The sequence below is a fragment of the Pempheris klunzingeri genome, chromosome 20 (assembly GCF_042242105.1).
Source record: "Pempheris klunzingeri isolate RE-2024b chromosome 20, fPemKlu1.hap1, whole genome shotgun sequence".
NCBI lineage: Eukaryota > Metazoa > Chordata > Actinopteri > Acropomatiformes > Pempheridae > Pempheris > Pempheris klunzingeri.
In genome coordinates this window covers 18,930,659-18,951,841 of record NC_092031.1, presented here as the reverse complement: position 1 = coordinate 18,951,841, position 21,183 = coordinate 18,930,659, and the positions used below count along the sequence as shown (strand labels likewise).

General features: G+C 45.4%; 1 protein-coding gene across 2 annotated transcripts; it reads left to right on the top strand.

Annotated features, from left to right (window-relative positions):
* The first annotated feature begins 2,821 nt into the window (after positions 1-2,821).
* ipmkb (inositol polyphosphate multikinase b) lies at positions 2,822-19,685 on the top strand. 2 transcript variants are annotated; one of them, XM_070851785.1, is made up of 7 exons: positions 2,822-2,892; positions 3,006-3,203; positions 9,683-9,768; positions 12,547-12,643; positions 12,819-12,991; positions 17,915-17,996; positions 18,452-19,685. In XM_070851785.1, the coding sequence occupies exons 2-7, from the start codon at positions 3,023-3,025 to the stop codon at positions 19,234-19,236; spliced, it is 1,404 nt and encodes a 467-aa protein (XP_070707886.1). In that variant the 5' UTR covers positions 2,822-2,892; positions 3,006-3,022; the 3' UTR covers positions 19,237-19,685. The 2 variants fall into 2 exon arrangements, with proteins under 2 accessions (XP_070707886.1, XP_070707887.1); XM_070851786.1 differs by having other exon boundaries at positions 2,825-2,896.
* Positions 19,686-21,183: the final 1,498 nt, after the last annotated feature.

Here is a 21,183-nt window from a genome sequence, read left to right as displayed (position 1 = left end):
CAATCAATCAATTGGCGGGGGCTTTCTGTCGGGGTCCATGTTGGGTGGGGGGAGGCGGCTGGACAGAGAGAGAGAGAGAGAGACAAAACAAACAGCAAACAAAATAAAAACAGCAACTATAGCACTGACAGTAATAATAATAATTAGCAATATGGTAACATTGAAAAACATGACAATAGTTAATATATGACTAATAATAACAGGACTAATATCAGTAAAAAGTGTCGGCGGCCGACGATCCTCAGCAGTGATTCATAAAGCCAGAGAACCACAGCAGGAGAACCAGGTCCAGGATCCACAGGAACCAGAGAACCACAGCAGGAGAACCAGGACCAGGATCCCCAGGAACCAGAGAACCACAGCAGGAGAACCAGGACCAGGATCCACAGGAACCAGAGAACCACAGCAGGAGAACCAGGACCAGGATCCCCAGGAACCTGAGAACCACTGCAGGAGAACCAGGACCAGGATCCACAGGAACCAGAGAACCACAGCAGGAGAACCAGGACCAGGATCCACAGGAACCTGAGAGATGAGAAAAGCACAGAAAGGCTCCGGGGAAGATAGCAAGTTAGTAAAAGATATTAAAGAGATGTCAGAGATGATGCACAGTGTGATAAACAGTTTCTGTACACTCCCATTATGATTTAGCGGTCATTTGGGTTGATTACTGGATGATTGAGGGCAAGGTTTCGTGATGGTCTTCTAGCACTGGGAAGGAACGATGCCACCAAGCCAGGAACAATTCAAATAGGTCATTTGAGTGAGAAGTGTGGCCAAAGCCCATGAAGACACATGGAAAAGCCCCGGTGTGAAGGAGTCATCACTTGTGTCCATGCTGAGAGGAGGTGCCTCTCTCCACCAATACTCCCACAACCTGCCTACTCCCACTTTATGGTTACTGCATTTCATGCTCTCCTGTTCCTGCTTTAGTAAACTGTCATGTTGCTCCTCATTTGTTTGTCTTGGGATCTTAATGAGAATTAGTAAAGCAGGCTGGTCTCACAGGGGAATCTTGGGGAACTCTTCATGGGAACAGTTGATGTTTGTCATTAATAATGCTAAAATTCTGCATCAAGCCAAGTGCCAAGGGCCGGCTGTGGCTCAGTGGTAGAGTGGGCCGTCCCTCAATCAGAAGGTCGGGGGTTTGATCCCCAGCTCCTATGGGTCAACATGTCGAAGTGTCCTTGGGCAAGACACTGAACCCCAACTTGCTCCTGAAGCATGGCTTCAGTGTGTGAATGAGTATGAAAGAATAGTCTCCTCCAAATTACATTCCTCCTGTATGAATGATGTGTGAATGGGTGAATGAGGATGTCATGTAAAGCGCTTTGAGTAGTTGAAATAACTAGAAAGGCGCTATACAAATACAGACCATTTACCATTACCATTACCATTTACCAAGTACTGTCCAAGTGCCCCAGTGTGTTCTTGCTCCGCCCATTTTACCCAGGATGCATCGGGTGGTGATTTGTGTGGACTTCTGACAGCCACATATCAGTCCCAGAATGCTTTTCGTACCAACCAGCAGCAATGGTGGACAAAGTACATTAACTTTTAATTTTGGAAACACACTAAAATTGTTATGTTACGGGATGTAGTTTAAAGACTTGCGACTATGCGACTATGTAGTTTTTAGACTTCAAATCTATGGTGGATTTGTCAAGATGGACTCTACTTGAACATTTCTTAATTTTTTTAAATGTTAGTGTGGTTTTGAAAATGGAAACAAAAGAGGCAGAGTTGTGTTTAATAACATATTTCGTTTTATTGTAAATGTATATTTGAATGACGGTACCCGGAGTAGATACGTATTAAGAAACAAACCACCACTCACTCAAGTCCGAACTTGGTGTACTAAGGCCTCCTGAGCTGAGTGCTGCCGCAAAGGTGTGAGGAGGCGTGTTTGCGACAGTAACTGAAAGTGTCGTAAACGTGTGGGAGGCTTTGGGCGCTGCTGTTTACGTAGAGAAGTGCCGCCCACACTGACCTGGATATGTGTGGCCGAGGAGGAATCTGCAACCTCCGCCACCATAGCATGGGTTTTAGGACGGCAGGGCGTCGTGTGTGTGCTCATCTCCAGCGGACAGGCCTCCGGCTTGGAGGCGGCTGTTCGGGAAGTGCGATGTGCCCGGGGTCTGCTGAGCTGTGACGGGAGGGAGGGCTAGCTAGCTTAGCAGCCTAATGGACGCTAACCTCAGGTTAGCTGTCAACATCTAGAAGCAGTCGCCTGTGTGCTGTTTGCAGAGTTTGTCCCCGCCCGCCCGGACCGCCTGCTGGTGGACATGGTGTGACTGGTCACATCGGCGGCGGGGGGACACGGACAGCACTGTTTACGTCTCTGAGGTGAGGAAGAGGAGCTGCGTCAGGCTGGTTCTACGGCACGCCGACAGCACCGGAGGTGACGCCATCTGCCCTTCATAATAAAGGTGTCAAATATATTAGTTTGACTGTGGCTAAAGAAAGTAGGGATCGGACAGAGATACGACGCTCAGACAAAAGACAGCTGAGTTTTTATTAGCAAGACAGTTGTCCGTCTTTCTTTTTACCTCGGTGAAGTACAGCATGCATATGGCCCTGTTGGTTTTACTTTGGAAACTCAGGGCGGAAATCGTGGCTGGCGCTGCTGTGTGTGACTCTGGCTGGGGGAGGGATGTGGCCAGGATGGATTTATGCTGCTGTTCACGATATGAAAATTGAAGTGGCGCTGCTTCGGGAGCCCTGCTTCACCGGCGGACTCAAAGAGGGTCGCGGCCTTGCGGCTGTCCGTCAGGCGACTTGTTGTCGGGGGTTCAAAACAGCGAACACGACAGAAGCTGGTGTGTTGGTTCAGTCACCCTCACGCCCAAACAGTCGGTGTGCGGGGCTGTGCTCTGGGCTCACCTAACACAAGTATGTGAGTCGATACAGTCACACCATTCACTTTTTCTTTTTTCGGGCAAAGACTTTGTGTTCTCCCCTTCTTGTAGTTTTTTTTTATTTTTCATTTTTTTTACAAACGTCAGCATCCGAGCGTCCGGTGATGATGGAGTCCTCTCTAGCTCTCGGCAGACTGGAACTGACCCCGCGGCTCTCCGGCGGGGCCCCCGCCAAAGAGAAGTGCGGCCAGCGGCCACCGGGGCCTCAGGGCCAGGCTCACCTGAACGGTTGCGTCCCGCTGTCCCATCAGGTGGCAGGGCACAAGTACGGAGTGGATAAAGTGGGTAAGTAAAGTGGACTGCAGAGCTGTTCTTGCTCGACAGCAATTACAACTTCTTACACAAAACTTAACTTCCTTTTCTTGCACCTTTATGAAGACCTGTCAGCTGGATCCCGACATGTGCCTGAGGGCATTACATGATTGTTTTGGAACAGCGCAAAATACGGCCTACAGAGCAGTTTATCTAAATACACTCACAGTACTACAATACTTTCTTCACACTGCTGGCATGTGCCCCCCATGGCGTATTACTGGGAAGCTGAGCCAATGCATGGATGACAAACACTTCAGAGAAAGTCTTAGCTCTTGCTCTACTCGGTATGGTTTCTGTCAGTAGGAATAGTAAACTGGAAGATTTAGACATTGTGAGTATTTTTATAAGTGAGCCGCATGCACATGAGGTAGAATTGATGCACCTGTCGCACTCTGCCACTACTAATCCTCCCCCAATTCATCCTCAGTTGTGGAGACCCACAAATGGAGCTCTTTGTGGACATGTGACCATGACACATCCCTGATCCGTGTTCTCGCTCTAGTCTTCACTCATTCACACAGGACACCTGTCACTATCAAAGCCTCCATTGTGTGCTCTGAGGCCAGGTGTTGGGCTGAGCTGATTGTGCATGATACCGGCAGGTTAGTTACACTGCTGTCTCACATGGATGAGTCGTATCTATTCACCTGATTACGTCGGGCTTGTCGCCTGCAGCCAGCCATCATGCGGTTTGGACAAAGCTGTCGGCCACAAACATTTTTTGGCTCAAGTGTTGTGAGCTATCTTATAGTTTGTTTACTACATTATTAATGATTACACAATGTTTACTTCACTGTGATCCGACTCTTACTTTCTCTGCGTTTGGCTCGTCTGTGGTCGCAGTGTTGTATTACAGGCTTGCCATGCCTGTAAATAAAAGTTCCATAAACTAAGAAGAGCTAGTTTATTTGTCAGAGTGGAGGTCATTTCTGTTCTATTAGATCAGATGGCGTGCTGGTGGACTGTGGTGTCGGTGACAGGCTGTGTGCTGGTAGTTATCATGTGTTTAGTTAATCTGTCATGAACTGTTAAGGAAGTGATCTGTATTAGCAGCATAACTCATGCAGGTACATATGGTGGCACAGTCACATGTGCATGTGACTGCAGGGCTTTTCCATGGCGCAGCAGATGGTGAAAATCAGTGAAAACAGTGCTGACCTTCGTGCCATGCTCCCTATATTTTACCAGTTCCTCCACATCTACTGGATGAAGCACAGTGATCACACTAGAACTCTATGAATACCAATATTAGAAGACGGCTCTTCATCCAGTGTCTCCCTTTCCGTCACTCTTATGCTGTACTAACTTCAGTGTCAGTCTTTCGGTCTAACAGTGCTTGTCATCAGTCATTACTTCTGGAAGTGTCTGTGACACCAGAGGAACAAAGAACATGAGTCTCAGTGAAGTGCAGCATGGCCTGCTGCCAGTCATTTGAAGAATCACGGAACATCAGCTAAAGCATGTCACTTATTCTGGAACTTGGCAGCTGCTTGATGGTTGATTAATCAGTAATCATTGTTGAATAGTTGAAGGTCAGCTGTGATATGTGACGGTGATGATCTTCTCCTGGGGCGGGGCACTAAATACTCATTAACAGGCAAGGAGGGGTTGTGTTGACTTAGGGCTGAGACGCAGGCAGCAGCTTCCTCATGTCTCTCAGCAGCGGGAGAACGAGCTGTGGAATCCTGTTCAGCTCGTCCTGCTGCTGACTGAAAATGATCCTGCTCACTCCTCCACCCACCGCTTTGCTCCCCCGCCCTCAGTCTACTTCTCCACCATCTCAGTTTAAATGGGTCTCAGGCCCTGTCCACACATGTGCATAGAAGTGAAAGCATAATATTTTGTCTGTGTGTTGGCCTCTCGTACACATGGACACAGTGGACAACGGTGCTCTGGGAGAATGCTTTTCAAAGTGGAGGTCTCTGTAAACTATGTGTTGTCTGTATTCGTGGGAACGATGAGAGGCTGACAGTATAAACCCAACGAGTTTATCATGGCAGAGCGCTTCACATGCAAATCCCTCTCACATGCAGGCCTTTTTCCATAAGAGCAGTGTTAGTAGCTCATACACAGTTGGCTTCTGATCATATTGGAAATCTCATTCTCTGACCAGATCCTGATTTGAAATCCAAATTTTAGTGGTTATTATTCTATTTATTTTCTTGTGTGGCTGCTCATGTTAAACCACACTTAAAGGAAATGTTGTACATTAGCAGTTAGTATGGGTGTGTGTTAGTGTCATAAAAGCTAAGGTGAAAGTCCGGCTGCGTTACTCAGTAGACCTCACCTGTCAGCTGCTCCATGGCGATTCTTCATGATGAAGGCAGGACTTTACAACCTTTGAACCTGAAAGCTGTTAAGTGCCAAATGATGGTTGCCCCCATTGGTTTGAGAAGTGCAAGCAGAGAAGCAGGATCAATACTTGCAGAGTGAACCAAACAAATTTTCACCTTGCATTTCTCGCACGGGTTTGACTGCAGGTTTACTTGCATTCTTGCACTCTTGCACATTGCACACCAATGTCTTGCTCAAGTTTGATCATTTTGTGCGACACGGGAATGTGCGTGATTCATGTTGCGTCACTCGCATCTCCTGCGTCGCCCTGCACAGTCTACAAAGCCAAAATCAATGATGCAACAACAGTAAGTGATATTACATTGTTGGAGGACAAAATGGTATCAAGTCACACTTAGGAATTAGTTTTTGAAAAACACTCAACAATATGAATAAACAGACGCCACATAACGCACACACACACACACACACACATCCGCCACATAAAACACACACACACACACCAGCTCTCTCCTTCTGTCAGTCACTGTCTCACTGTCCCACGGTTGTTTACATGCCATTCAGGCTTAGCATGGTGTCACCAAGTGGGCATTCAGAGCATCGGGGGCGCTGGAGGCAATATTTTTGAGAAGGGGTGTTCTTGGGTGCATTTGAATTTATTCCAAAGATTCATGATCAGACAAGTTGAGACTTGTAACTAGCTGTAAAACATTGTGGTGTAAAACAGCAGTTGTCACCACTGCCACTGCCATAATACACTGCCACCTGATGAGACAATGTATCGGTTCCATAGCAACGACTTTTTACTTCACTGTTTCTGTAGCTCCACAGTTTGGAGTGCAGCGTCATGCTGCTTTCACAGGAACAGAGCGTCAGGGCGTCATCTATAAAATTTCTGCAATATGGCGTCAGTGGAATGCCATGGATGCTGTCTTCCTCTTAATGGCTTGTGGAGGAAATGAAGTCTTTCTTCCTCTTGAAAACACAAATTTCTCTCAAGGATACACCGTGAATGCCCTGCTCCCACTGTGGTCACACATTTACAAGAGGGATACTCTGTTGTCAGACTACCTGTGAAAGCAGCATGTAGCGTCCAGACACCCGCCACCTGTCGCAGTGAGTCACAGCACCGCCATCGGCCGCTCTGATTGTGGGCAGCTGTGGGTCAGAGGTAGCGTGGGTCGTCCCTAAATTGGAAGGTCGGTGGTTCAATCCCTGGGTATGAGTCGAAGTGTCCTTGGACACTGAACTCTAATGTTTGTAGTCTCCTCCTGAATTAATGATGTGTGAATGGATGAATGGGTGACAAATACAAATACAGACCATCTAATTCTAGCGGTACTGCGCTGCAACTCAAACCAAATCAGCTTACTTCCTTCAGAATGGGGGAACATGGCCACTCCTGCAGAAAAAGCACAACAGAGGCAAACAGGCAGACAGAAATATGCTTCCTCGAGGTGAGCAGCAAGACTTTGGGAGTGTCAGCAGCGTGTTGTAATGAAGCGTATCATCTCGGAGTTCGAAAAAAAGGTTTGTAGCCTGCCTAGCAGCGACCTCCATATGGCCAGCTGGTGTCCTGAGGTCACTGTGGACGCCGCACCGAAATGTTGACTGAAACCAGGAAACCTGGTTGACTGACCAGTTTTAAAAACTTTATTTCCATTTATTTTAGGTTTAGGTTTTCAAATTCAGATAGACTTCACCTCCGTAATTTTCAAAACTATGTTTAAATTGTGCAATGAACTCAAATCAGACCAAAAAATTCAAACCCTGTCAAAACTCAAAAACAGGTTGCTCAAATATGCTTGATCAAATTCAGATAGTGTGTCCAATCTGAACACAAGGGAAGGATGGCACAAATCTCTATCTGAGTCTGAGAACCCTAAAATGATCCTGGAAATAATGTTCTTTGAATTACACATCCTAACAGTGACTATTCACCAGACTGGCACAGTCACCAACTTTCCCATCTCTTTCTGGGTGAAAACCAAAGCCATATACTTTAATGTAAAATAGAGGTACAAAACAAACACAATGGAAAGCCACCTGAATTAAATTACTTTAACTTAGGTTAGCCCGGTCAGTTTAGCCTGAGCTCCAACCATTAACCAGTTAGTAGCCCATCAAAAAAACCAGGCCCAGTACAACGTATTCTCTGTCAGGATATGGATTTACCTAACAGTGAACTTTGTAAAGCACTGTGAGACAACTCTGTTGTGATATTGGGCTATACAAAATAAATTGAATTGAATTGAATTGAACACTGTCCTGCCCTGCATGTGCTGCAAACATCAGGCTACAGCTGTATAATATAATAATAATTAAGTACAATTGGTTTAGCTTTGTGTCCCTAAAATAAGCTGAGCTGGTACAGGGTCAGCAAGCACAGGTGACTCGTTTCACACACTGGCTAATGAGCGGCCAACACATGAGCTTATAGCATTAGCATGTAGCTTGGAGCCATAAAAGCCTTCTATCAGGATCTTTTTCAGGACATAGTGTGGGATCGGATATCAGCAATGTGGGATTTAATTCTGGTGCAACCAACTCCATTATGCATTATTATTATGCAAAATGCACTTTTTAATGTCTTTTCAACATAAATATGTCGCCACTATGCCTAAAGACTGCCAAACTATTCAATTTCTCTCCCACCCCGTTCTTCAGTAAATGTGTGTGTGTAAATCTGTTGAAATCATGTGACCTCCTTCAGCCATGCAGGAGGCTGACTGTCCTCGCCTACTGAGGATCTCTTCACCAGTCCACCATGTTGCCCCCCATTGTTTTATCCCCCAGTAACACAAGCTCTCAGCAACATGTTGAAGATGTTGAAGAGCAAAGCTCACAGGTTGTTCTATTCCACGAAAAAGGAGCATGCAAAAAGAGGCTGAAAACAGCTGCAGCCATGTCTGGTATGACCAAAAAAATTTGTTTTTGAAAATTAAAACAAGCAAACTCATTCAGTGGGATCTCCAAATACAAGTATGAACTTGAGAGAGAGCATAACATTGGATCTTTAAGTGTGGACGCTGTTGTATGTAGGACAAGGGATTGTTTTCCCATAAAAGGGGGCGTGGTCATGAGAGCTACTCTGGATGACGTGTTGCAGAATGAAGTAAAACTTCAGAAAGATGGTGATCTAAGTCTAAGGTATATAAACTTCAACATCCGGTATTCAGTAGTGATTAAACCTGGGGAGGTACTTTATTTTGGGTCTCACTGGGTAACCGTCCCATAATACCCTCTCATCATGTTGTAGTACAGCTGGTCTGACAGTAAACTGGCCTTGTGCTCCTCCTCTGGGCCGTTTTCAGGTTTTAGTAAATCTCGTCTGTGACGGGAGACTTTGTCCAATCACAGGTCCTCTCAGAGAGAGAGAGCGTTCCTATTGGCTGCTCTACAAACGTCCCTTCAGATGGCTGAAAGTCTGATTCAATGGAGGAAAGTCCTGCAGAAAAAGTTCCTATTCCAGCGTTGGAACAACTGTGTTCAAAGGAAGACGGACTCATCAGACAGAGTCTGACAGAGAGGAGACAATAAAGGCAATAAAACAGGAGTCAGAGTCCACCAAGAGTCTCAGAGATGAAGGGAAGTTCACCATGAAGCTGCTGCCTTCATGTTCCTGGAGCATCTGGATGTGCTGACAGGGTCTCTTTGCTTGTGTATGTAGATTTACTGTGAAAGCCAACCACGAACGACTGTGTTGATAGTTTAGCCTATAGTCTGCAGCTACTTCCAGCTGATGTTTATGTAGCTAATGCTAGCTAACATTGGAGCATTGAGTGTATCATGTCAGAAGCTCCTCTTTCATTCCTCTGTTTGTTTGATCCTGTTGTTCTGTTGTCATTGTGTGCTCTCGTCCTCTCTGTCTTGTTCTTGCTGTATTTTTGTGTCTGTGTGTGTCTGTGTGTGTGTGTCACTGTCGAAGGCAGTGGACACAGTGAACTGCTAATAGCTGAATGGACATGTTTGCAATGGTTCTGTGTGAATGAAGTCTGAGCAACATAACGAGGTGTGTGACAGAACGAGGGCTGAGGACTGAGGCCAGAGCCCTTTGTTGGCGTCTCCGTAGAACTCAGTCCTGCTGCAGGCAGCACAGTCCTCACTAAGCTTTATTTTGCTAAACTTTGATTCGATCTCTGTGCTTGTTGCAGGTATTTTGCAGCATCCTGATGGAACAGTCCTGAAGCAGCTTCAGCCTCCACCCAGAGGTCCACGAGAGAAGCAGTTTTACAGCATGGTAATGCCTACGCCGTCACCACCTCTATCCTCTCACACAGCTTCTTACAGAAGAGGGCCACAACAATAGGCAAAATCTAAAATCCCCTCCAAGTGCAAAATCCCTGAACATGTAATCTTAGGCCAGATCACTTCAGAGCTGGCTTCAGATGTCTCTGCTCCGGTTCAGCTTCTACAATCTAGAGTCTAGATGACCTTGAGCACAGAAGCTGACTGTTTTCCTTGATATCACCTCATTTGACACAGATGTAGTGATTAATGTCATGAAGGACAAATACAGTATTTTCACACTAATAAACATATTTGGACAAATGCTTTTTAACTGAACCGATTATTGTTATTTCGCTGTACTTGTTCAGCATCACGTTGCATGTTGTATTCTTGAGTCAAACACTGCCTGGTTCAGCAGCCCTTTGAGTACAGAGTGGATGGAGAAATCTTCATCAGTACAGATATCAGGCATTCCATATGGGTCTATGTAATCACGTGGTGTTTTCTTTAGAGCTTAGCAGCAATGTCAGCCTCAGCAACTCTCATAGAAACACCAGAGAGCATCATGTCAGCCTGTCTCCTGACCACGGCCAATGCCAACAGCACACACCTCCTGTCTGAGCCAGAGGTACCTACGTGTACTGATTCTTGACGCCTTGAATGCTTAATGTTGAATTCCTGAATCGATGGGTTTCTCTCTTAATTAAAGTGTTTGGCCTAGACCTGCTCTCTAGACCGCTCCTTAAGCATCTTGAGATAACGCTGTTATGAATTGGCGCTATATAAATAAAGACTGATTGATTGAGCTGTTCCAAAACACCACTGCCTAATGGATCTGATCACCACTGTCATGCTAATAACTTCTCATTGTTCACTTTCCATTAGACATACTGCATACACCCTGTGTTACTGGTGGCATGATGAAGCAGTTCGGAGCTTTGTGCTTGATTGATGAAGTCGTTTATGTCGGTGGCTGTCTTCTCCATCAAGAGAAGAATGAGGCCTGGCTTCAGACCTCCCCCAGTTCAGTCAATCACATAGATAATCACTGTAAATGTAATATCCTGTGGATTTTTGTCTGTTCAGGTATTGCCAGACATACACTACTCACAATAAGTTAGGGATATTGTTATTTACATGAGTGCTTTTCCTATTTGGTCTGAATTTTAATGAAATAAGTAAAAGTTCCCTTTGATATTACTAATAATGAATGAGAAGAAACACCATTTTCATTAGTTTAATATTTATTACCCCAAAAATTTAGACAATAACAAGGATAGCCCCAAATAACAAAATTTGACAACGTCAGTAGCGGGTGTTTCCACCATTTGCCGCAATGACAGCTTGACAGCATAAAACAGCATAAAAACAGTACACTAGTCACCACTGACTAGTAGAACATGTGCAACATTTCACTGCAGACATCAAAGGACCTGAGCATCCTGAGGAAAGATTGCCGGCTCTGTTCCTCTCTGGAGAGGGCCTCTGTTTTCAGGGACCAGTCCAGTTTGTTGTCCAGGTATTTGTAGGATTGCACCACCTCGATGCCTTTTCCTCGAATGTTGACTGGGTGAGGTGGGGGCTTAGACCTGCGAAAGTCCATGACTATCTCTTTGGTCTTGAAGGTGTTCAGTAGGAGGCCTTTCTTCTCACTCCAGTCACTAAAGGCTCTCATCCAGGGTTTATTATTGGGAAAACAGCAGACAGTCCATGCTGGTATAACTGTGCCCCTACAGAAGTTAATGTAATCTGTAATAATAATAATAATAATACATTTTATTTTTAGGGCGCCTTTCAAAGCTCACAAGGTCGCCGTACAGAATACACATAAAACATACAATATAATAGACTGTAGTGCAGTCAACCATTCGGTCTATGTCCGTGTCTGAGTTATTGTTATTTTCATATGAATCCAGCAGTACATCCCAATCTGTGCACTCAAAATAGGCCCTAAGAGACTCGCTGGCCTGTGATCTCCACTTCCTGAATGAGCGGCTGGTTGTAGGCTGCCTCAGTAGACGTTTATAGGAAGATTTAAGAAAGACCAGGTTGTGATCTGATCTGCCAAGTTGTGGAAGGGCTGAAGCAGTGTATGCTTCCTTGGCATTTGAACAAAGCAGATCAAGTGTCCTGTTTTCCCCTGTGGGACAGTCAACATACTGTATAAAGCCAGTCAGATGGGAGGTGAGGCTGACATGATTAAACTCTCCTGATATCACAATGAATGCTTCAGGGTCTGGGTCTATATCCTCACAACAGCATCGTGGATGACGTCACACACTGCTCCAGGCCCGGCTCGTGGTGAGAAAACTCCCTAGGTACATAGTAAGGCTGCCTACTGTTCAACATCCTGACGGCAGATCTTCTCTGTTACAGTCATGTGACCAGGGTTGCACCATCTGTTGTTCACAAACAAAATCAGTCCCCTACCTTTGCTCTGTCCACTTGCTCTGTTGTCTCTGTCTGCTTGTAACTCCATGTAGCCAGGAAGAACCACACAGGAGTCAGGGATGCTATCATTAGCCACCTCTCCATAAAACACATTAGACTGCACTCAAGGTATGCTTGCAGATTCTTTACAAGTGTCTAGCACACTTTTTAAGGCGGAGAGTTGACATTCCCCATGATAATTGATGGTAAAGCCGGCTTGTAGCTCCTCCTCCTTGCTGCTAACTTAGCCTTAGCTTAGCACCAGCTCTACACCCGTGGTACAGATTAGCCAAAATGGGGTGTTTGACTCCTTGTCCAATCCGTTGTCTATTAAATCTTGTGTGTGTGTCCGTTCTAGGTGTATGCAGAGGACATCTGTGATCCATGTCTTCTGGAGCTCCAGGGCCATCTACCCAAGTACTACGGCACCTGGTCATCTCCTGACAGCCCCGATGGTAAGAGACGGTGTTGGTGTCTCTCTGACCCGAGTCCCAACGACACACCCTGCCAGATCATCATAATTATCATTATAATGTTAAATAAAAAGCCAACATCAGTGTCATGTGAATGAGCTAGAGTAACGCCTCCATAGTGCTCATCGTCCCTCTTGTATCTGTGCTGCCGCCTCAGACCTTTACCTGAAACTGGAGGATGTGACTAGACGCTTCGCCAAGCCATGCATCATGGATGTGAAGCTGGGTCAGCGGAGCTATGATCCGTTCGCCTCGCAGGAGAAACGGGAGCAGCAGATCAGAAAATACCCACTGATGGAGGAGATGGGTTTCCTGGTCCTTGGCATGCGGGTGAGTTGGACCTGGTGTGCTGTTGTTTAATCGGTCAGTGTAATGATTCAAAGTGGGAAACGGCTGCCAAAGGTGCCGAAAACCCACAGGGCTCGTCTGCATCGCATTCTGGCTGTGGTCTGGTTTTCGCTCCGTCCTCAGCGGGACTGTAAATCCCACCAGGAGCGTTTCAGAAGCGTTTCAGCTGTGCAGCGGATTTCCTGGTTGGTTAACTGACTTGCTCAGATGTTTTCTGATTTAGTCATTTTACTGTGATTTTTGTGCTTCTAACGTGTAAACAGGCTATGCTACTTATTAGGGTTACATGTGTTTCTTGTATGTATTTACAGTGTTGTTGAGCTGTCGCCTGCAGACAGGGAGTTTAAGTGAAAATGAAAGTGTTTTACCACATGCAAGTCAAACCTCTCATCGTCCACAGCGTAAAAAAAAAAAAGGTTAATGTCTGGCCTGGTGCCACCGTTTATAATAGTGAAGATAATATTGATTGAAAGTCTGCACAGGGGCTTTGTTTTTGAAGACTGACCGGATTCGCTTCGCTGTTTGTCTGACTTCCTGCTGCCTCATCTGCTCTGTGCTGCTTGATGCAGCTGCGGCTCTCGTCAAAAATAGACCAGACGCGTATCTTTAGTGGAGCGCCAAGCCACTTCTAAGACGCTTCTGGTGGGTTTTAAAGCATTGACTAGGGTGGACACTATCAGCGACAGAGACACCCCTGGTGGGTTTTTGTCTTCACACCTAATCAGAGCAGCACAGACAAAGTGTGCATGTACAAAGGCTTTTTATCCAACTGAAGTGGGATTAAAGTCTGCTGCTGCATGAGTGAGGGAACCAGGCCCATAGTCTAGAGCTCTGTGGAAGTTACCTCAGGTGGAGCAGAGGTTCAGTCCCAGTCAATGTTTCAGAATATCATCTATCATCTCAGCAGTGTGGAGATCCAGAGCTTGAAGATCTGTGACCGTGTGTCGCTGAGGAGAAGATCTGTTCTGCTTGTTGCTGCTGCTATGACAAGTTGGACAGCAGATCTTCCTTGTAACACAGATGTCTGACAGTAAGGACTGTGGAGAGATTTCCCTCCCTTTTGTTTTCTGTTAGACTTGCCTTGGAAATAATCAAGTTAGATTTTTGTGCTCTGTGTGTAGAGTAGTTTGTTCTACCAGACATGATCCTTTTTACTGATGTCTTAGGCTGCCTCTCTTGGTCACATGACCAATATACTGTCTTGTGTGTGTAGTGGTCTCCCAAACCTCCCACATGGACACAGGTTGGCTGGCCCAGGGCTCAAACCCATGATGCTGTCCAGCAAATTCATACCACATCATCATGGCTGTACTAAGCAGCCTACTCACTATGACTAAATTACCTCAGCAGTGGTCATGTGATTAGGGTCCACACAGCCTGCCTGGTAACAGACACACACACACACACACATACCTCGTTACTTAGGTCTTGTCTGGAGACTTTCCACAGACTTGCATTCATTTCCTGGAGACCTAGCATGGTCCAAAGCACCAGCACTTGCTGATCCATCCGGGCACTGGCTGTGGAGCAGTGAACAGTCACGCCAGTGTCTCATCAGCTGGTCCACAGGGGAGAAACAGACAAATGACAGGAAAGGACAGCAAGACGCCCCCTTATCTTGAGGACAGGAAGAGAGTCAAATACGAAACTTTTATCGCGTTGGTCAGTTTCCATTGCAGTCAGTATCATCATCATTAAGTGTCCTGGGTTGGGTTTTCCTGCCCACTGCAACAACAGAACGAGCCAGTGAGCTGATCAAAGTGTGTGATGTTCCTGGTGTGTCCATAGTGCTTTGGGAGGGCTGGACGTGTTTGAAGTGTTTGTAATATGATGCCAGTTGACAGTGAGCAGTGATACCTGAGTGAGCTTCCGTCACCACCATACTGTGCTAGGTAGACGCACAGCAGCCTCTTTGGGGGGACTGGTTGTGACTGAGAGCAGCTCATTGACTGTTTTGAGGAAGTGAGACCTGCGTTTGTAGCTGCGAGTCTTTGTGTACAATTAGAGACAGAGGGATGGTGTGTCCTGGTGTAAAGGACATTAAAAGTCGGACCCTGACAGAAGCCACCCACATTGGTCTGTTCGAGGTTTCTTCCCATTAAAGGGGAGTTCTTCCTGCCACTGTTGCTCAATATAATATCTGATGCTGCTCATGTGGGAATTCTTGAATCCTTAATGTTGAATTCCTGAATCGTTGGGTCTCTCTCTAATTAAAGAGTTTGGTCTAGACCTAAAGGCCTAAAGAATGGATCAAATAGTTATTTGGAAAGTGAGAGGTGTGACTCATTCTGTGGCCCACAACGTTACTGTCTCAGCTCTTTTTTCAACCTTGTGTCCAGCAGCTATTTTCTGTTAGAAAGAAATCCTACTAGGCCTGAGCTGGGAAAGTGAAGATACTAATCTCTGCTGTGTGTTTGTTTAGACGAAGAGGAGACTAATCAGTGGGAATGATGTTCCTGATGGTGGGCAAGGACACAGGACAAGATAAGAGGTGATTAAGTGTAGCGCTGATGAGACAATCCTCCAGCTCTAAATGTTGCACTGTGAAGCCCCTCGTTGCGGAGGAGGCCAACGCAGAGACAAGGGCCCTGTTCTTCACATGTGGCTTCATTAATCCAGGCTAAAAACATCCTGTTCCCTCTCAGCCTGATCAGGTGGTGCTTTGAAAATGGTCTGAGGATGGGTTTGTTCATTCTTGATGAAGTTATCAAGAAAAACAGAGTGCTCTTATTTTGAAATGAATTCACCATAAGTAGATGAGTGATTAACTTTGATGAGTGTTAACATGATTGGCTGTTTTGTAATTGCAGACATAAGTCTCATGAACGGTAAATGGTCTGTATTTGTATTGCGTGTTTCTAGTCATTATGTTAAGTTGGAAGAGACTATTCTTTCACATTCACACACTGAAGCTGCTTCAGGAGCAAACTGGGGTTCAGTGTCTTGCCCAAAGACACATCGACATGCTGACTCATAAGAGCTGGGGATCAACTGATGGATGACCCACTCTATCCCTGAGCCACAGCTGCCCCTATGACTGCAGTTCTCCCTAAACTTCATTTGGATTAGTTGGTTTTGGAAGCCTACAAACTTTGATTTAGCAGTACATCTTCTCATTTGTAGGCAACTTCATTAGGAAAATGAAAGGTGATAATTACACTAACTGATCATTTCAGTAATGTGCCTCTTCTCATCTACAACCACGGTTCTCTCACCAGTCTCTGGTTGTAAATCTAAACAGTGGGCTATTGGCTTGAAAATGACTTGATGATTGTTGACACCCTGAAACGTGGGGGGTCGCTCACCGCTGACAGTCTGTAAACCTGGCCTCCTGAGCTCAGCCTGTGTTATGACATGGCTCAACATTCAGCAGCTTCTCTGGTCTGATATGCAGTCACAGCTGGTCACATGGACTCAGTCTTTCCTTCAGGATAGGGACTACTTTGTGTCAATTAGTAATTTTAAGTCTGAGCGAAAAAATATAACATGGGGTTCCTCAAGGGTCCATTCTCAGACCTTTGCTTCCCCACGCTCAGATCATTGAATCTTAAACATCTCCTATCATACTTATGCAGATGACACACAACTCTGCGTAACAGTGTCTCCACATGACTACAGTCCCTTACATTTGCTAAAGAAAAGTATCAAACACTTCAATCAGTGGATGTGCCAGAATTTCTTACAACTTCACACAGACAAAACTGAAATCATTGTTTTTGGCCTCAAACATGACAGATTAATAGTCATTGCTCACCTTGAATCGATTCTGTCCAAACAGGGTATATAAAAACATTCATGCATCTTCTTCTTCTTCTTCTTTTCAGCAGGCTGGACTGTTGCAGTAGTGTCTTCATGAGTCTTAATAAAAAATCAATTAGTCAACTGCAGCTTGTCCAGAATGCAGCAGCCAGTGTCTTCACTAACACCAAGAAGGTGGAGCACATCACACCAGTTCTTAAATCCCTCCACTGGCTGCCAGTGTGCCAAAGGATAGATTTGTTTGCTTACAAAGCATTAAATGGTCATCACTTATGAGGCGTCCAGACCTCTCAGGTCATCTTGTGCAGGTCTACTCAGCGTTTCCAGAATCAGAAGTAAACAAGGTGAAGCAGCTTGTAGTTTCTATGCTCCCCACCTATGGAACAAGCTTTCTGAACACCTATGGTCTGCTAAAACTGTCAGCGCATTTAAATCAGGCCTTAAAACATTACTGTTTTCTGTGGCTTTCCAATAATAGAGGTACATAACTTCTTTTAATTTGTAACTATTTATACACATGCTTTTATTGTCTTTTAATGCATCTTCTCTTAAGCTTCAACAATTTATTTGTGCTTTTATTATCTCTTACTTTTTAATGTGTCTTTGTCTTGTTTTTATTGTATGTATATCCCTGTAAAACACTTCTAATTGCCTTGTGTCTGAATGGTGCTACACAAATAAATTCGCCTTGCTTTGCCTTCAGCATAAGCTAACACCTCTGAGTTACTAACTCTACAAATGATATGATGATGTACGAGGGCTGATGTGAGCAGTAGGAGCTGTTATTTTATTTAAGTTCACAACAGAATGAGTCAGAATTGCCAAGTATGAGTGTATGTGTACAGTATACACAAATGTTGATGTGGACCAAAAAGGACACACCAAACACACTCTGAAAGCAGCATTGTGCAGCAGCATTTTTACCCTTCAGTAACAGCTTCCAAATCATTTTGATTGTACACTGACTTGAGAGAAAGGCGCCTAATTCATTCCCACTCCATCCCAAACATCTGTTCTTGCACTCTGTCACTTTGGTTGAGCGGGTGCGATCTCGCAGGAGCAGTGTGTAACCACACACCAACAACCTGGGCCTTCAGTCTTGTTGCATAATGTTGCTTAATCACAATGTATTTTCTCCTTTTGCAGGTGTATAAGGCGTGCAGTGACACATTTGACTCATATGACCAGCACTATGGGAGGGGACTGGTTAAGGACACCATTAAAGATGGTACGTACATACACGCGCGAATGTGTGCATTTGCTTCACCAACACATTGAACAAGTGATTTACTGCCACTGACAGTGATAGGAAGAGACTCACAATAACTGAATGTTCACATGTGTAAAGGGCAACCAGTGTTTCTAACCCTGGGTCCTCTCTGACCGTACCCTGGTGTCTGAATGACTGATAGGTAGTAGAAGTGTTGGAACTGGTCCAGTAGATCACCTCAGTCAGCAGCCACCAAACAGGCTACAATGGCTGCAACGTGATCCACCTGATCAAAGTACAATGGATATAAAAAGTCACCCCTGTTAAAATGCCATTTTTTTGTGATGTAAAAATGAGACATATAAGATAAATTATTTCAGAATTTTTTCCACCCTTAATGTGACCTATAACTCAATTGAAAAACAATTCAAAAACTCTCCTCCTTTCCTTTCTCCGCCCCTCTGTCTCTCCAGGCCTTGCTAAATTCTTCCATAATGGTGTTGTTGTGAGGAAGGATGCGGTGTCAGCCAGCATCCTCAGGGTGCAGCGTATCCTGCACTGGTTTGAGTCCCAGCAGCAGCTGACCTTCTACGCCAGTTCCCTTCTCTTTGTCTATGAGGGCCTCCCCTCTTGTTCTTCGTCATCCTCCCTTTCTTCCCCTCTCAGCACCCCTTCAATCAGCCCGACTGTGGGTAGTAAACGGGGCGAGGAGGGGAAAGTGAGACAGGAAGGGGCGGGGCTGGAAGAAGAAGTAGCTGAGTACAACAACAACAACATTCAGGTGTCTGTGCCCTGGGACTGCAGCCTGGCCATTTACACCAACCACACAAAAGGGCACCACCTCCCCTGCACCAAGGGTCATCTCCATGGCAACATTGGAGACAGTGATGGTGTGAAGACGACAGCAACCTCAGTCGCTGGAGACAACATCTCATCACCAAGTGAAGAAGGCAACTTGGCATGGAAACGGACAGGTGAGTTGCCACAACCACCAAATGGAAACGGAAACAAATCACAACTGGAAGGGAAGGATAAGGATGGCAAGAGGGAGGACAGCGGCAGGAGGAGGGGAGAGGAGGGGAAGCTGAACGGAAGAGGAGGCGATGCCACAGAGGGGACTGCAGGAGACACGGAGGTGGAAGTCAGGATGATCGACTTTGCTCATGTTTTCCCGAGCGAGAGCCATGATCACGGCTACATCTATGGCCTCAAACACCTGCTGAGGGTGTTGGAGCAGATCCTATGTGATGCCGCCTAGAGCTCCTAGTCCCCCAACCCACCCCATTCTATTCCCCCGTACCTGCTCAGTCAACCGCCATCTTCCCTGGCAACCCCCCTGCTGTCTGAAAAGGCAGAAACTGTCAGAGGAAGAATCAAAGAAGTGAATATTAAAATGGAACGTCATCGTCATCTCACTGTGTGTGTGTGTGTGTGTGTGTGTGTGTGTGTGTGTGTGTGTGTGTGTGTGTGTGTGTGTGTGTGTGTGTGTGTGTGTGTGTGTGTGTGTGTGTGTGTGTGTGTGTGTGTGTGTGTGTGTGTGTGTGTGTGTGTGTGTGTGTGTGTGTGTGTGTGTGTGTGGCAGCAGCGGAGGTAATAGAGGCTGACGGCTGTGATCAGCAACACTATATGCACTAATCAACCCATGAAGGCATTACTGAAGACCCTGTGCTTAAACACAACATCTCCAGCTGGTCCCTGATGTCACCTGTAGTCCATGTCGAACACATTCAGAGAAACCACAGTTTTCTACCAAAGCCAATGAAATTAGTTGGTAGGTTTCTGCCAAAATTGTGTGTCAACACACCTCAAATTAGGGCTGGGCGACATGAAAATGGTGGTTAACTAACTCCTATCTTCTCTCCATATACAGAGACTCTTCTGTAGAACTTAGATGGCAGTAGCCTGTCCCTTTAACGTTTCCGGTTGAAGTAGAGCTGTGTGGTTTAGGGCAATTTCTATTTTACAGGAGTTTTGCATCAGTGTGAAAGTTCTTCATTTTTCAGTTATGCAATTCACCATGTTAGCCAAAAGCAGGCATTCCCATCTGTTCCAACCAGTGTGTCAAGCTCTAGGAAATGGACTAGCTGTGATATCCATCTGTACTGCAGTATGAAACTACCTGTACTGTGATAGAAGATTTTGTCCAGCCCTACCTCAAATGTATTTTGACAAAACAATCCCAAGTCAAGGTCCACTCACTAGCTTTTTCCAGACCAAATGGAGTTTGGCCAGTTGTCACAGTGATGGACCTGTTGACATGCAAGCTTAGTAGCTGTCATGAGTTCATGACAACCAGTATATTAAGCGCAAACCATGGACTCGGAGTGGATGGGGCTTTGTGTGGCTCACCTACCAGTCGTGTGGATCCACTTCCTATCTTCAGCTCGAAGGCGATGAAGCAGCAGATGGACTCGGCTCAGTTGTCACTGGAGATGAATCTGTTGACATCTGTCATGATTTCAATAGCCCTGTAGCTGTGATCAGGATGAGGCCCTCTGGATTTGGGTTTTGATGGTTGATCCCTGTGATGGTGCCGCAGGCTCAGCACTTAAGGCAGTCTACGGGTTTTAAAAGTTAGAATCTGAAAAATTCAAAAGGAATTAGGGAGAAACATTTGTGGGCATTTTGGTGAAGATGAGGTGTACCACTTGAGTATGCCGTCTGCCTAGAAAACTACCTAAACTGTTAGACACAGCACAATTTAACTGCATTCTGCGACATTTCCCTCTGTCCACATCCAGAGCATGGAGCTGCACCCATCCTAGGTTAACTGGGTTGGGTTCATTTAGGTCTACAGTAACTGTTGGATGAAAAAACAAAGCTGGGACACAGAAGCCCCTCCATGAACTGGATTGAAAGCAACAGTTGAAGAGTTTTAAGTTGGATTCAGAATGGCTGAAGTCTGTGAGCACTGGGTCAGGCAAGATGTGTGGAGAATTTTGAGGTTTAAGTCGGGTCTTAAGTCTTGTGTTTTTGTTGAACCACTGTCTACAGGTATCTAACTCAGGTAAACTTACTGTAAGAAGAAGTTACTACTATTATCCTCTCAGCAAGATGATGGTCCTGCTGTGTGGCTGTTGAGCTGTAAACAATTGTTTTATAGTCTTATTCTATTATCTTATGTCATGATTGACCTTATCTCATCCATGTTGACCTTCCGCTCATGTTTTTGACCTCTTAACCTTACAGTGACCTTAAATATTTT

Bases quoted from the DNA above. Each gene is read 5' to 3' on its own strand.
- ipmkb (XM_070851785.1), top strand. From the start codon at position 3,023: ATGATGGAGTCCTCTCTAGCTCTCGGCAGACTGGAACTGACCCCGCGG. The intron at 3,204-9,682 runs GTAAGTAAAGTG...TGCTTGTTGCAG, and splicing joins GTACGGAGTGGATAAAGTGG to GTATTTTGCAGCATCCTGAT. The intron at 17,997-18,451 runs GTACGTACATAC...CTGTCTCTCCAG, and splicing joins TAAGGACACCATTAAAGATG to GCCTTGCTAAATTCTTCCAT.